At 45.3% G+C, this 15,324-nt stretch overlaps 2 protein-coding genes across 2 annotated transcripts in view; both read right to left on the bottom strand.

Annotated features, from left to right (window-relative positions):
• Positions 1-1,565: 1,565 nt before the first annotated feature.
• BLOC1S2 (biogenesis of lysosomal organelles complex 1 subunit 2) lies at positions 1,566-8,564 on the bottom strand. The gene is made up of 5 exons (XM_036829625.1): positions 8,438-8,564; positions 7,947-8,063; positions 4,520-4,639; positions 3,718-3,822; positions 1,566-2,383 (listed from the first exon to the last, which is right to left on the bottom strand). Exons 1-5 carry the CDS (start codon positions 8,532-8,534, stop codon positions 2,352-2,354), a joined length of 471 nt encoding a protein of 156 aa, XP_036685520.1. The 5' UTR covers positions 8,535-8,564; the 3' UTR covers positions 1,566-2,351.
• Positions 8,565-10,646: 2,082 nt separating this feature from the next.
• Positions 10,647-15,324, bottom strand: part of PKD2L1 (polycystin 2 like 1, transient receptor potential cation channel) — a 53,912-nt gene continuing 49,234 nt past the window's right edge. The window contains 7 exon segments of the mRNA XM_036829299.1: positions 10,647-10,702; positions 10,789-10,876; positions 11,542-11,665; positions 11,919-12,037; positions 12,811-12,937; positions 14,078-14,199; positions 14,409-14,534. Coding sequence (XP_036685194.1) covers positions 10,647-10,702; positions 10,789-10,876; positions 11,542-11,665; positions 11,919-12,037; positions 12,811-12,937; positions 14,078-14,199; positions 14,409-14,534 — 762 coding nt within the window.

The following is a 15,324-nucleotide window of genomic DNA, read 5'->3' as shown; positions in this document are numbered from 1 at the left end:
CTAACATTACACCTCAAGGAACTAGAAAAAGAACAAACAAAAATGCCTATATGAAGAAAAAAGGTCTCAAATAAACCTCAAGGAACTAACATTACACCTCAAGGAACTAGAAAAAGAACAAACTAAGCCCAAGGTTAGCAGAAGCCAGGAAATAATAAAAATTAGAGCAGAAATAAATGGAATAGAGAAATGGAGAATAATGAAACTAAGAGTTGGTTTGGAAAAGATAAACAAAATTGACAAAACTTTAGCTGGACTAACCAAGACAAAAACAAATTAGGACTCAAATAAATAAAGTTATGAATGAAAGAGAAGACTACAGAAATACAAAGACTATGTAAGCAATTATCTGCCAACAAATTGGACAACCTAGAAGAAATGGATACATTCCTAGAAACATATAACCTACCAAGATTGAGTCATGAAGAAAAAATCTGAACAAGTCAATAATATGTAACAATTTTGAATCAGTAATCAAAACCTCCCAACAAAGAAAAGCCCAGGATCAAATGGTTTCACTGGTGAATTCTAACAAACACATAAAGAATTAGTGCCAAAAAAAAAAAAAAAAACTAATGCTGATCTTTCTCAAACTCTTCCAAAAAAATTGAAGAGGGAACACTCCCAAACTCATCTTATGAGGTGAGCATTACCCTGATACCAAAGCCAGATAAGGATACTACATGAAAAGAAAACTACAGGCCAATATCCCTGATGAATATAGATGTAAAAATTCTCAACAAGATACTAGCAAACCAAATTCAACAGCACGTTAAAAGACTTAAATGCCATGATCAATTGGGATTTATCCCTGGGATGCAAAGATGATTCAACACACACAAATCAATGAATGTAATACACTACATTAATAGAATGAAAGAGTAAAACTATGGTATTTTCAGCTCTATCTTGGGAGAACCCTATATCCTAAATGTAATTGGGGATGTTGTCCACTCTATTCATGTATATCAATTTCAAAATTTCAAAATTTGTGTCAGGATGTGTATCTGGCTAAATGCTTCAAATCTTGTATGAAAAAGTTATAGAAAGTTTAATAAAGAGCCAAAGAGAATTACATTAGACTAGTTCACCCTCAGAAACACAAAAGTAATACGAAATATTTATTAAAAGTTTGGTTTCTAAGTTAAAAAAAAGTCTGGCTTTTTCAAAGAGGCCAGGAGAAGTCATGAAAGAAATCTAAGCAGGAGTAATGTGGCCAGTTTACATTTTAGAAAGATTGGTCTGCCAGCAGCGTGGACTGCAGGTTGGAGGGATATTTAAGGTAAGAAGAGACCACAGCCATAGTCCAGAGTAGAAGGGGATAAATGATGGTGGACTAGAACTTAAATGGTGGGAAATGACAAAAACAGAGTTAAGAACTCTTTTGGAGATGGAATTGGGGACCTCAGACACCTTTCTAACCACTAACACCCAACTCTGGATATGGTTGACTGTCTTCCAAACTAGACTGGTCAGTCAGTATCCTCCATCCACTGATGTCTTTAGTCTGAAAGGAAAACAGGTCCCTGGGAGCCCCCCTGACCCTGCAGACACAAGTAGGAAGATATTTTATAAAAATGCTTTATTTAATGAGTAGCAGCCCGAGTGGCAGCCCCACCTCCCCACCTAACACGTACACACACGTACACATCCTGTCCTTATATTTCCAAAAGGGAGCACATGCCAAGATGATATCCATCCCCAGCCATCTGACTCATACAGAGAAGAGACAGGAGGGGCCCATCACATACACCAAACTATCGCAACAACACTCCTTTCACTGTTTCTGTTCAGTCTAGAAGACTTGGCCTGAAATTGTTTTAAGATTTTCTGTTATTTGCAATGTTATGGAAAATTACTGACATTCACAAGGTGACAAACTGTCAAGAACAAGACTGTTTTGTTTTCCTTTTTAAATTTAGAATCTTGTTAGCAATACATTACATCCTTAATAGAAAAAAACCATTTACACAGTAACTCAAAAACCAACCATTTAAGAAAATAACATAGTAATCAACCGCTACCAGGGAAAACAGGCCCGCTCGTTTGATTCTACTGGCAAGTCCAGGTTTATGCAAACTTTGAGAGAGTCTCTGTCCTGAATGGATGATGAAGCATTCAAGTAAAAGGTAAGGAGTTATAAGCGTGAGTTTTTGAGGGATTCTGCCTCAGAAGAAGTTCTTCCAGGAGTAGCCAGAGTCCTCCAGTTTACTCCAATGTTGCGAAGTTTCTGGGACGACCAACATAGTTGCCTTTTGAGGAGTTTTGACAATTCATCAGCCTCAAGATTCAGGTCTTATAAAACATTCTTCCCACATTAAAAAAGAATTTGTCCCATAGGAATAAGTTTTTCATCGCTTCTCCAGCTTCTTGTATTTGGCTTCTGCAGGGGGGAGAGGGAGAAGAAGTTATATCTTTTAAAATTGGCTCTTAAAAAGATACTTTTCAGTTAGCATTTCTAGACAAATTCAAAAACGTCTATTACATTAAAAAATATCTATTAACTTCAGTCTTCTTAGCTGTCCAAACTGTATCCAAATTATAGGCATACCATAAATGGCAACTATCATATTAGCTAAGGACAGATATTTGGATATCTGTCCAAATATAATCAATGTGCACAACTTAAGGAGTCAAATATACACACACAGCACTGAGAACCTAACATGAGTTCCCTAAATTCTAACCCTATCAACAGTACCTGCTCAGATGCTCCACCAGGGTTAAGCAGAACTACTGGCACTTGAGCCACCAGGAGCCTTACAAAGCACAGGAAATTGCCCCTCCAGGCTCTGTCCCAGGCACCCTCTGAGAGCCAGACTGGGACTTTCAAGAAGTATGTTTCACCTTTTATTTTCTTATCCCTACCCCTCACTCTAGGAAAACAATTTTGAAAGATACAGAAATTTAAAAGACCATTAAATAAACCTCAATGTTATGGATTCCCTTTTTCTTTAAAACCTTGAAAGCATCTGGCACAATGCCTTCTAAAGTTCACAGTCACCATTTAGTAAATTTAATTGTGGACAATGAAACTGCTAACTACCACGCATGTCAAATCTCAGTCTGCTACAAACCAATCTCTTGAAGTAGTCAACAACTGTCAATGATAAAAATAAAATAATCTGTAAATTATATCTAGGCTAAAAACAACTGCATTATTTTTAATCATGGATGTAAGAGCCAGAGTCAATTAGCAAGGCATCAATACTAGTACCAGTTTCCTCCTTAAAGGAAAAGTAACCCTTCAAGAAAGCCTTGATTGACTACTCTGTTTTTTAAGACACGTATCTACATTATTAAAGATGCTTCAGCCTGCTGAACCACAATGAAGAACTTGAGCTTTGTAATCAATCAGACCTAGTTTGAAATACAGCTCTTCTATATACTAGCTTTGTGTCCTTAAGCAAGTTATAACCCCTTCAACCACAGTTTCCTCTTCAATAGAATGGGGATAAAAATCATGTACTTACCTCAGAGACTGAAGGATAAAAAACATAATAGACGCAAAATATTAAGAACAGTGCCTGATATATCATTAAGTACTCAGGAAATGTTATTTTATTATTGTCACTAATAAAAAGTTACTTTCAAGAGGTTTTGTGAAGATTAAAATAGATCACTGTAGGCACATCATAAATGTTAACCATCTTATTATATAAGGTCATACTGGCAGGAGGGTACTCATCAAATCAAAACAGAAATAAAAATGGTTACCCAGTTTTTTTGAATACGCATCCAACTTGTAGGCTGCCTGCTCAAGAGCTGCTACCTGCTCCTCAATTACATTGATCTGATCCAGATAAGGCTGTAGTCCAGCATCTTTAAAAACAAAGACAGACCACAGGTTTATACAGCATCAACAAGGAGTGCAGAAAAAAGTGGAAAGTAAGCATGCTAGTGTCTCTCCAGCTCTGCCTAAGACAGAGTGGGTGGAGTGACATGATTCTGATCACTAGCAGGCAGACGCCTTAGAAGACAGTAGCTAGCTGATCAGGTATGACGGTGACCTAAACAAAGTTAAGTCTCTCTCATCTACTGGTTTTCCTCTCTTAAATTCCTTGCTCCTCAAGCAATCTTTCCGTTACTGATTCGGTTTCTTGGGTACTCCCAGACCAAGAAGGGAACACAAATATAAGACAGGGAACACAAGTATAAACAGGGAACACAAATATAAGTCAATGGGAAAATACATTCTACCAGTCTAAAGTAGCATTTTCCAATTATAGATGTTCTGGTTTTCTGTTTATAAAGTAGTCCTTTATAGATTTCACTGTTAAATTAATTCACTGTTTTTCCAGGAATAAACGGATCAAATCAAGATTCAGAAGCAGAAATAACCATACCGCCAAAGCATGCTAATCCTCACAATGGAAGAAATTCACCTTAACTTTCTAATTCACTTTTAGAAAATGAGCTCCCTGAGGACAGGGGCCATGTTCCCTTCCCTTCTCCACTGCCCCAAGCGCAAAAGAACATTAAATACAAACACATTTAATTGTAAAAAATTATTACTTACACTTCTGGTTTAAGTCCTTTAAGTTTCTACTGATGTTTACAGCAATATCTTTCATTTCAAGATACTTCAGGCTGGTTAGTTTATTCATATTTTCCAGAAGCTTATAGTCTTCACTGGTGGCTTTAAAACAAACAGAAGATGTGATGCCTTTAAGATTTGTTTAGGTAACTGGAATGTGGAATTAACTACCAAATGGTAGTTCAAGGCAGGACCTAGGGGATGTCAAAGAAGCAGGCCACTTTTGATCTATGACATTTATACTCATCCTATGTACTCTAAATGTCTAAGCAGAAATTCAGGCAACAATCAGCAAACTTTTTAAACCAAATAAACTCCAGAAGCTTCAGGATCTTAGTTAGAAAGGAAAATGATAAACTCATGTACCAAGAAAAGGGAGGTGAAACAGTCTTGGTACCTCTACAACATGAAAACATATAATTTGGCAGACTGCAGCATAAATACATATGTATATCAAAATATATATAAAGTCAACTAGGAGCTCAACACTTCTTAGTAACTCATTTATTACTTGTGATTCTGTACTCCATTTTATACACTGACTTCCAAACCATTTGCCTGCTTCTCACATCCTCAATTCCCTTCCCCATCCCTACTCAAAGCAAATGGCCTTTACTCCAACTTTCCCAAAAGCCAAGCCCACTGACATAAACTGCCTCAATCTTTCTGCCTCACTTCCACACTTCTCCGTACCTTAGTATCTTCTCAAGAGGCGGAAGCGTTCCTGTTCTTGCCACGACAGATCCCAATCCTTCTACCTCTTCAGGGCCTGTCTTCAGTCATCTCCTTTCCCTTGCCCTTCCAAACTCTCTCTCCATCCTGGCACCTTCCTCTCTATCTAGAAATATATTCCGGTTTCCTCCAGCCCAAAAGCACTCCCTCTATTGTACACCTACATCATTTGCTCAGTAAAGCAAAGGAGCTCCACTGCTAACCCTTCTGAAAGAGTAGCTTACACTCACTGCTTCCTCCTCCTCACCATTCACTCATGTAAACCCTTCCAGTCTGGTCTCTGTCCCCACCACCCAGAAAAATTACAAGCGCCAAGGTCATCAGTGCTCTCCTAACCACCGAATCCATGGCCTTTTCTCAGTCATTATCCTCCTGGGCCTCTCCATAATATCTGACACTACTGATCTCTCTCTCTTCATGAAACACTCATTTCCCTCAGCTGCTATAGCATTTTCTAACTGCTCTTTTTGAGTTTCTATACCAGATCTCTTCTCAGCTAACCCCCTTCACTATCAGTTCTCAACTTTCCCTCAGCTGTGACACATGGCTGAGGTTTACATGGGTGGCACATTTCCATGGGCATTCCCAGGGTTATGCTAGCTTCCTTCCAAACTCAAAAAAGTATCTGTATAGGTAAGAATGACAATCATAGGGAAATTACAATCCACTTAAAATTCATTTTGTAATAAATCATTTGGAAACCTAGGTACTTTAAGTACTGTTAATAAAAACAAATTAATTGCCCAATACAGGCATTCCCTGAGATTTTAGTCCAGGTCCTCTTATCGACCTCTATGGTCTTCCCTGGCAGTCTCACCCTGCACAGCCTCAACTCACTCTGCTATGCAGGTGACTTCCAAATCTGTTTCTCCTGCTCTGATCACTCTCTGAGCTCTGGACTCACATGTTGAAGTCACCTGGATGTCTTGGTAACAGTCACCTGAGTGTCCCAGTAATAACTAAAATCAGCCAAGTCAAAACTGAAAATATTATTTTCACACTCAACATGGTTCCTCTTTCCAACCTGCCTATTTCGGCTGATGACACCACCCAGGCTTAAAACTGCAGACACATCTTAAGCTGCTCCCATCCCTTAACACCCACTTCAACAAGTCCTATAAATTCCACTTCTATAATGTTCTTGCATCCATGCTCCCCTCCCCATTCCTTTTACTATCACTCTGTCACAGACCGTTACTTTTCATCTGAAATATTGCCCTTCTGTGTCTCCTCCATATCCATACTCTCACTGCTATCAAATTAGTCTCTCTCAAACAAGGGTCACACACTCAAATACCCAGGAGCCAACAATATTATGTAAATGAGTGAAGCAAGCCAGCTGTTTGCATATTAAACGCAAGATTACTCACTTCTACAAAGAAATATACTCTCCCACTTCTTGGAACCTATGATCCTCTTAGTCTTAGTCTATCATTTACTTTACCTATTTTGATAGGCATTGATTGGTACAGAAAACCATTTCTGTACCACTACTAAAAAAACAACAAGAACAGTAATAAATGGCAACTGACACCAGGTCTCAGTAAAAGGAAGAAAACAGGGAGTAGTGGGGATAAACTGCACAGCGCTGGTCCATTTAAAGGAGACAATGCCCAACTCTAGCCAATTAGAGCCTTGCAAGAATGGGGGACTACTACTGCCAAATCTTTGGAATTTTTAAAGAAAAGCCAAAAAAAAAAAAAATCTAGATTTTGTTGGTTTCTTTTGCTCAGAAATAAACAAACAAATAAATAAATAGGCTGTTGGAGACTCACAACCCCTCCTAGTCTGCACCAAGCATTTTCCCATACATTCTGGTTCATAAATTTATCTCACAGCAACTTCCTGGGGAAGTGAAACAACATAACAGCCTTTATGAAAAGCCACACTGGACCAGAATTCATTTTTTAGATCCTCCTCCACACATGGGTCATGTGTTCACCTGGAAATACACACTGGACCAAAAAATTAATCATGTCCCAAAGGGTGGGAGAGACGAACCTAATAGATCCCTAAATCTGCAGGTCACTCCCCATTTCCCTTTAACCTAGTAAATACATCTGCTTAGCCAAACAAACTGCTTGCTTATACCACTTCACTCACCATTCATTTCCCACTTTTTGGCCAATCGCTTTACAACCCTGTTCAAAATACACCTCCCCCAAAGAAGCACTTCTTGATGAATTCTTTTTTGTTTTCTCAGCCTCAGTCTACACTACGGAGGCCTGCAGGGCTGTATTAAGTATTCTTATGTGTTTCTGTACCGAATTTTTTTTTATTCAAGTACAGTTGATTTACAATGTTGTGTTAATTACTGCTGTACAGCAAAGTGATTCAGCTATACGTATATATACATTCATTTTTTCTCTACATTCTTTTCCATTATGGTTTATCATAGGCTATTGAATATAGTTCTCTGTGCTATGCGGTAGGACCTCGTTGTTTATCCTGTGTTGCTGAAAGTAGTTCGTGAATTTCTCCAGGGGACGGATGGACTTCTTTCCTACACATTCTTGACCTCCCCAAACTTCCACCAGGCATGTTTCGAGGTGTGTGGGGTTAGGGAGGGAGCCGCAGACTGACGCTGCTAAAGCACCTCACAGGCCTACCAGGGCCAAACCCCACCTCCAGCGAGGGGTGCCCGGAACTACCGGAATCAACCCGGGCCCCGCCTCACCCGTCAGTTCCCCAGTCAGGTAAGTTGCCATCTTGGAGAACATGTCCCGGCAGAGCTCAGAGATGTCAGCCTCAGCGGGCTCCTTTGCTTCCTCAGCGGTCTCCACGGCGGCATCATCTGGATCAAAGGAGAATGAGTAAGTGCCCCACCCTGCCCTGGTCCTAATCCTGCCACAGAAGCCACTCCCTACATCCCTCCACCTGTCCTCATTGCATCAAATCGGCTCCATTCTCCATGTGCCGTAATTTCGAGTCCCTCACTTCGTCCCTGCCCCACCTGACACGCCAACTCTGCTCCCTTGCACCGGCCTCAGCTCACACTCGACCCCGCGGCCAAACCTTCTCAGTCGCCCTGACAGGACAAACACGCGTACACACAGGCGCGCCCCTCCGACCTGCCCGCTCCCGCCAGGTGAGCCCTGGCATTTCGGACCCGTAACCCAGAGCCCCAGGCCTCCCACTGGACACTTCATCCCCATCCACTCCACATACCCCGAACGGGCTCCTCGCGGTGGCTCTCTGGGACACCCTCGGCCGCCGCCGCCATGCCCGGCCCCGCGCTGCTTCTGGGTCTGGGATGCCTGCGCATGCGCGCCGGGCGTGCCCCGCCCTCCCTGCCCAGGGTTCATTGCCCTGTGATTCTGCGCTTCTGGGCTAAGGCATACCGCAAGGAACAAGTGATAGCCTAGCGTAGGCACCAAGACGAATTTGAAGCTAAAATAGGCTTCGTGAGTCGATCAGCTGCCAAGAGTCCGACGTCTGGAACAAGGATGCGCTCAATTCTGCGGCCACTCCCTGGCGGGATCACTAGCCTAGTAGGACCTCCCTGGGATGGGTCGAGCCCAGTGCAGCCTGCTGACTAAAATGACCGGAGACAAGTTAGCCCCTCTCCAGAGAATCCTCAGCCCGGCTGCTATTAGTCACTGAAAGACTGCTCAAGGAATCCTTGCTTTTGAAGATAGTCTCATCTAGGCTCTGGGAAACCTTCGGGCATTATCCCTGAGGCGAAATACTCTCCCTTCCTATGTCCTAGATTAATATCAGCTCATTGGACCTTTTTTCCCAAACTTCAGGCTGGCACCTACGTCTCTTGGGTTGATACAGCCTTTCTTTGTTTATTTATTTTTGGCTGTGTTGGGTACTTGTTGCTGCGCATGGGCCTTCTCTAGTTGCGGCGAGCGGGGGCTACTCATCATTATGGTGCACCGGCTTCTCATTGCTGTGGCTTCTCTTCTTGCGGAGCATGAGCTCTAGGCTTGCGGGCTTCAGTAGTTGTGGCACGCGGGCTCACTAGTTGTGGCTCGCAGGCTCTAGAGCACAGGCTCGGTAGTTGTGGCGCACGGGCTTAGTTACTCCGTGGCATGTGGGATCTTCCGGACCAGGGCTCGAACCCGTGTTCCCTGCACTGGCAGGCGGATTCTTAACCACTGCACCACCAGGGAAGTCCTGAAACAGACTTTCTTGAAGAAAGCTTAGATCATAATTTTTTAGGACTGAGGATACACTCTGGTTATCTTAATTGCATTCAGCTGTTTCACAAGACTTCTGGGTGTATAGAATGTATTTGATGGGATGGGAGAATGCGGGTGGGTGAAGGGAATGGATGAAAAAAGAAACTGCGGAGCAATGGAAGGTGCAGAATGAGGGGGGGATAAAGGTCACAGGGGCAGAGAGAGGGGATAAATGTCAGGTCTCAGGATGCAGGCCTATACATCCAGAATCTTGGTGTAGGAGTTCTTTGTCTTATCCCTGCTTATCCTCCATCTGCACTCTCACCGCCCACACCCAACAGCGCACACATGCACACACAAACACACACACCATAATCTCTTCACTCTAAGGACCAGGCCTCCCTAGGTCACTGTCTCCACTCCCTCCAGTGGTAGTGTCCACTATTTCAAACCATTCCTATGACTCAGAAGTTTTTCTTTCAGGACTCCTGGGACAGCCAGCTTCTTCACATTGTCACTGCCTCAACTCTACACCTCCCAGCAGGGGTGAGCTTTCTCCAGCCCAGGTACAAGGATGGTTCACAGTTCCAGACTCTCTTCTTTCCCCTGCAGTCCCGAAGCAAGTGCAAAGTCCTGGTTTTCCTAAGGATTTTTATTGATAATCACCAGGCAAACCCACATTGTCCTATGGAAGGACAGAGTCAGAGTCCCCCACATTTTAACCAAATATCTCGGAATCCTGAGGGCATTTCTTTGCCAGCTTCTCCTCAGGCTCCATCTCTGTCCTGGTTTACAGCCCCCTCAGTGTTCAGCGGCATGTCTGGAGGCAGGCTCTTCCACTGAGTCTTCCTGGACTTTGCTGGGGAAGGCTGGGGGAGGTCACCACTCCAACTCCTCTGCAACACTGTACTCTCCCCACAAGAGAAAGTGTCCTCTCTGGCTTCCCCTTCTCTTTCACAGGGAAACCCTATAGGGAAGACATGAACCCCATGGGTACTGGCAGTGGATCTCTAGATGCACAGAGGAAAAGGTTCACTGGCAAGTAGGAAGACATCTAGATATTGCTGTTCTCTCAGCTTCTACTTTTTTCACAAATCATGGCTATCCAGATGCTTAGGAAAGTTATTACCCTCCTTTCCTTTATTATTTTTTATTGACTTTTTAAAAAATCATCACAGCAGAGTTCAGAGCACAGGGCATGAAAGACCCAGTGGGAGGTATTTCACAGAGTTACACACAGAAACATTGGCTCAGAAGGCCGGGCACAGGGCGGGACTCAGCAGCAGCAGTGGTGGGACCCGCTGCCCTAGAAGTGGAGGGCGTGTGCTGAGGGGGCTTCTGGGGAGGTGGTGACAGAGGAGCCTGCTGTCTGATGCTTTAGGACCCCCCCACCACCACTCTCCTGCCTGCCCTGGAGTCCCCAGGGGGCTGGAGTCACAGCTGGGGCTGCCTGCAGGTGCTCCCAAGTGCCTTGTTTCCCCTGTTGGAAGAAAAAGGGACAGGTCATTTGGAGGAGGACCTTGTGTCCCACTTTTCCTTTTACCTGGATCTGTTTCTCCAACCCCAGACCCTCTCCTAGAGGCTAAGGCTGCCCTTAAGGCCAGAGCAACCAACTTCAGGTCTTCCCTCCAACCCCCACCTCCACGATTCACTGACTACTGGGAACATGTTGCCCCAGGAGCCTGAAACATTGGTCTTTCAAAAATGTTTTGCCTCGGGCTTCCCTGGTGGCGCAGTGGTTAAGAATCCGCCTGCCAACGCAGGGGACACGAGTTCGAGCCCTGGTCCGGGAAGATCCCACATGCCGCGGAGCAACTAAGCCAGTGTGCCGCAACTACTGAAGCCCGCGCACCTAGAGCCCACAAGCCACAACTACTGAGCCCACGTGCCACAACTACTGAAGCCTGCGCGCCTAGAGCCCATGCTCCGCAACAAGAGAAGCCACTGCAGTGAGAAGCCTGCGCACCGCAACGAAGAGTAGCCCCCACTAGCTGCAACTAGAGAAAGCCCGCGCGCAGCAACGAAGACCCAACGCAGCCAAAAACAAATTAAAAAAAAAAAATGTTTTGCCTCTCCCCACTGAGTGGAAAAGATGGTAGAGTTCAGCTGTGGGAGCCGAGAGGAGCCAGGTGAGAGACCACTCACCATGCCTGGAGAGGGAGCCAGCTGCCCTTTCTCCTCCAGCATCGTCAGCTTTGAGCCCACGGCATCAACCTGGGTCATGACTCCTTCCAGGACAGTCTCCAGCTGCAAAACTCTCCTTGTGAGCCTGTGCAAGATTTGAGAGAGACCAGGGGAGCAGAAATATGTGTGTGGAGGGCTGAGTGATTCCAGGGGTAGTGGGTACAGAAGAGTATGTGTCTGGATGGGAGCAAGGAAGGTAAGGCCCAGCCTTGTCAGGAGAATTAAAGGGGGAGAGGGGTTTTCCCTGGGGTAGTACAGGGAATTGGAAGGTTGTGGAAAGAAGCTCAAGGTAGGATGACATAAACACAGTCAGCCCTGCGCCCCCTGGCTGCACGTACATGTAGAATTCTTCTTCTGAAACCCAGCCACCTGCTTCGGCAGCCTCTGGACTCGACTCGCCTGGTGGGCTACTCACAGTGGACCGGCGCAGGTTCTCAGTCTCAGCGTTGAGGGCCACCTGATCAGGAAGTCAGAGAGCAGAGAGAAGACGACTTGGAAGCCATCAGCTCCTGCCCCATCACCTGCTCTAATGGGATCGCAGGACCAGGCCTTGGGCTCCAGTGCTTGCTATTCCCCTTCCCTCTCAGACTCTGGAGACAGTAGAATCAGAATGGTCGTGCTGAACACAAAGCTGGCCTAACCTCTGGGAGAGAATCACCTCCACAAGAAACAAAACACAAGCTCCTTGAAGCATTGATGAATGAGGCGCTCACTAGAAGCCAACTCCGTTTGGGAGAGCAGGGACAGTGTCCTGGCACTGTTCCTTTTACCCTTGGCTTTTTGGTCTATACTGGATAGGGATGAAGCAGACATAGCAGGGGCAGCTAAGGATCAGAGTTGGAGAACCCCAAGGAGAAGGCAGGTGCTCAGAAGGAATTGTCAGGGATTCTCAGACAATTGGTCCTTTTCTCCCTAAGATGATGTTTTAGAGCAATGGTGATCAACCTTGGCTATGCACTGGAGTCACCAGGGGGGTTGTAAAAAGGACTGATGGCTGGGCCTCCCAACTCCCCCAGAGATTCTGGTCTAGAGTGTGTGGCTGGAGCATGAGGACTTTTTTAAAGCTCTCCAGGGCGTTCTAATATGCAGCAGTTTGAGAACCACTATTCTAGAGAGCCCTTTCCTGCGCATCTGTGGGAGGATTTTCAGTTTGGGTTTGTGTTCCAGGTGTGCTGGCAGGGAGGGGAGGGTGAGCAGTTTCCTTGTAGCCTCTCCACCAGCCAGGTTCACCCTTTCCTCCTCCAGGTCCTGTCGCATTTGTTCCCGCTCCTTCTCATCCAGGATGTGAGTCCCATCTTGGTCAAACCTGGTGAAGGCAGCCATGAGCTCAGTGATCTCATGCTCTATGTGCCCCGGCCTGAGGAGAACAGGGTGATGAAATGACTTCTGACCTGCTGTGGCTGTGAGCTTTCCATTATGGACTCCCCACTCTTTTTTGCTAGACTCTGGCAAGAGTCTTGCTCTCTAGGGAAGAAGGGGGCCACATGAGAAAGCCAGGATATCCAAGATGTAGCGATTTGATCCCCCAAGAAATCACTTGAATCTATTTCTTCCTTCCCTGACTTCTGCTGACTAGGTTCAGGCTCTCATCATCTCCTAAAGGAATTATTGCGAAATCTCTTTGCCTCCAAATAACCTGCCCTCTCCCCCACCCCCCCTGCCCTATTGCCGTCCATTCCCCTGAAATACATCCTCCATAATGCAATTGGAGTAATTAACCTTTCTAAAGTACAAGACTAAATATACCCCTTCCCTGCTTAAAATCCCTCCTGGGCACCCTATTCTTTGAATAGAGTAGTGGTGTTCAAGGCTTTTCCCAATGTGACCTTAGCCCATTTCTCTGGCCTCATCTCCTGCTCTGCCCGACCTTTCATTTGATACCTTACATACTCAGCTACTTATTACTCCTGTATATGTTGCTCAATTTCATACCTCTTTGCCTTTGTATGTGCTTTTATTACCCCATGCTCCCTCCCTTCTAGTTACTTCTGTTGTGGAACTCGTTCTGTGATTCTGTTTATTTGCTTACATGTCTAGGAACTCCTGGAGGACAAAGACTTTGTCTCATTCAACTGTGTGCCTGGCCCACAGCTGGTGCTCACAATGTATTTGTTCAATGCTTGTTAATATGTTTACCTGGGAAGCAGGGAGAGGATGGCTAAGGAAATAGACCTGTGTTTGTGGGGGAGCATAGAACTAAGATCAGAGCTTTGTGGGAATGAGGGATGTATACGATGATTAGGGTATTATTATTACACTAGTCCTAAGAGTTGTTCAACAAGGTCCAGAATATCATAGAACATTGTCAGAGTCCTTTAAACCAAGGGCACAGTTCTGAAGGTCAGGATCAGAGACCTATAAACCAAGGTCAAAGGCCTGTAAACCAAGGTCAAAGGCCCACTGGCCAAGATCAGAGGCTTATAGGCAAAGGGTGTATGCTTGAGGGTCAAGGACTTATAGACCAATGTCAGGGAAGGTTGGATCTCTGGGTGCTCACTCCTTCAAGGTGTTGGTGAAATCCTCGAACTGGATCTCCTGCTCCCCACCCGGCAGGACCTTCTGCACGTCCGAAACCTGCTCCTTCCTCAGATGCAGCCTCAGTAGGGTCTTGTTGTAGGCCTGGAAGGGGAAAGGAAACAGGCACCAGTTCCCACAGCCTCCTCTTCATCTCTTGCTCCCACCCCCACCCACAGGGTGACAGGATCCCAGGGATAAGCTGAAGGCACACAAGGGCACAGGCCCCTAACCAGTCAGGCACAGACCAGGACACAGAGCCTTGGACCTGGGCCCTGATGCACATGTGTGGCTCAAGGAGACTAAATAGTCACCTGTTTCAGGAGGTCCGAAAGCTGTAGCTCATCCTTCTGTCCAGCCAACTCCTCCATGACCTCTGAGTATGTGTCATTAATAATGGCCAGAAACATATTCTGGAGGATAAAACAGGGAGCGGGGTGCTCACTCCCAGACCCATTAACAGCATTGAGCCCATTGACCCTATTAATGTCCCAGACACATGTTCTAAAAGGGCCAGTGCTTTCAGCAGCCCACTAATCCCCACATCTCTGGGTCCCCAGAGCCCAATCTTTCAGCACAATTCTGTTACAGATGGGTCATGCTCCCTCATCAACCGGGTGTCCTCACTCAACTGCTGCAGTAACCTGACCACAAAGATACCCCAACATATGCTACAGACCCCGTCCATGTAGGAGTCCACCAGTCACTGAAGCCAGAAACTTTCCAAGGTGAGGGTAAAATTGTGCTCTCTTTACCATCCATCCCCAATCCATGTCTGTATCCCCATCTACTGATCAAATAAAGAAACACACTGGCTTTTCTGATAAAAATCAAACCCAGATCTTTCATGGTTGGCAGGGAGAGAGAGCAAATACAAAGCAGTGGTAGTAGAAAAAGCCAGAGATCCCCAGAGGAAGGGGAGTCTTAGAGAATAGGCGGAGAAGCTTCTAGGGGCAGTCTCTTCTCCTCATGAGGCACTTTTCCTTCTCTTTCCATCCTTGGAGGATAGGGGTTTGATTTTAGTGAGGGAGCCTGCAGATTCCCTTATACTCTGCAAACTGCCTAACTGTGCTGACCACACATTAGCCAGCTCTCAGAAGATCCAGAAGCTCTTCCCTCCCCCACCTCTCCACCCTTGATTTGAGAAACCCATCATAATCATTAGTGAAGAACATGGAGGGGGGTCAAAACCCCACCCTGCAGGCCATCCATGTCTCCACCCCTCAGGTT

Source organism: Balaenoptera musculus, chromosome 16, assembly GCF_009873245.2.
Source record: "Balaenoptera musculus isolate JJ_BM4_2016_0621 chromosome 16, mBalMus1.pri.v3, whole genome shotgun sequence".
NCBI classification, from domain to species: domain Eukaryota; kingdom Metazoa; phylum Chordata; class Mammalia; order Artiodactyla; family Balaenopteridae; genus Balaenoptera; species Balaenoptera musculus.
Note: the sequence above shows the minus strand (reverse complement) of the source record. Positions and strands in the feature narration are given on the sequence as shown.

Excerpts from the sequence above, each read along its gene's own strand:
- BLOC1S2 (XM_036829625.1), bottom strand. The coding sequence starts at position 8,534 with ATGCGCAGGCATCCCAGACCCAGAAGCAGCGCGGGGCCGGGCATGGCG. Across the intron at positions 8,064-8,437 it reads CCGCGAGGAGCCCGTTCGGG|ATGATGCCGCCGTGGAGACC; the intron begins GTATGTGGAGTG and ends CCTTTGATCCAG. Across the intron at positions 3,823-4,519 it reads AAAGGACTTAAACCAGAAGT|ATGCTGGACTACAGCCTTAT; the intron begins GTAAGTAATAAT and ends TTGTTTTTAAAG.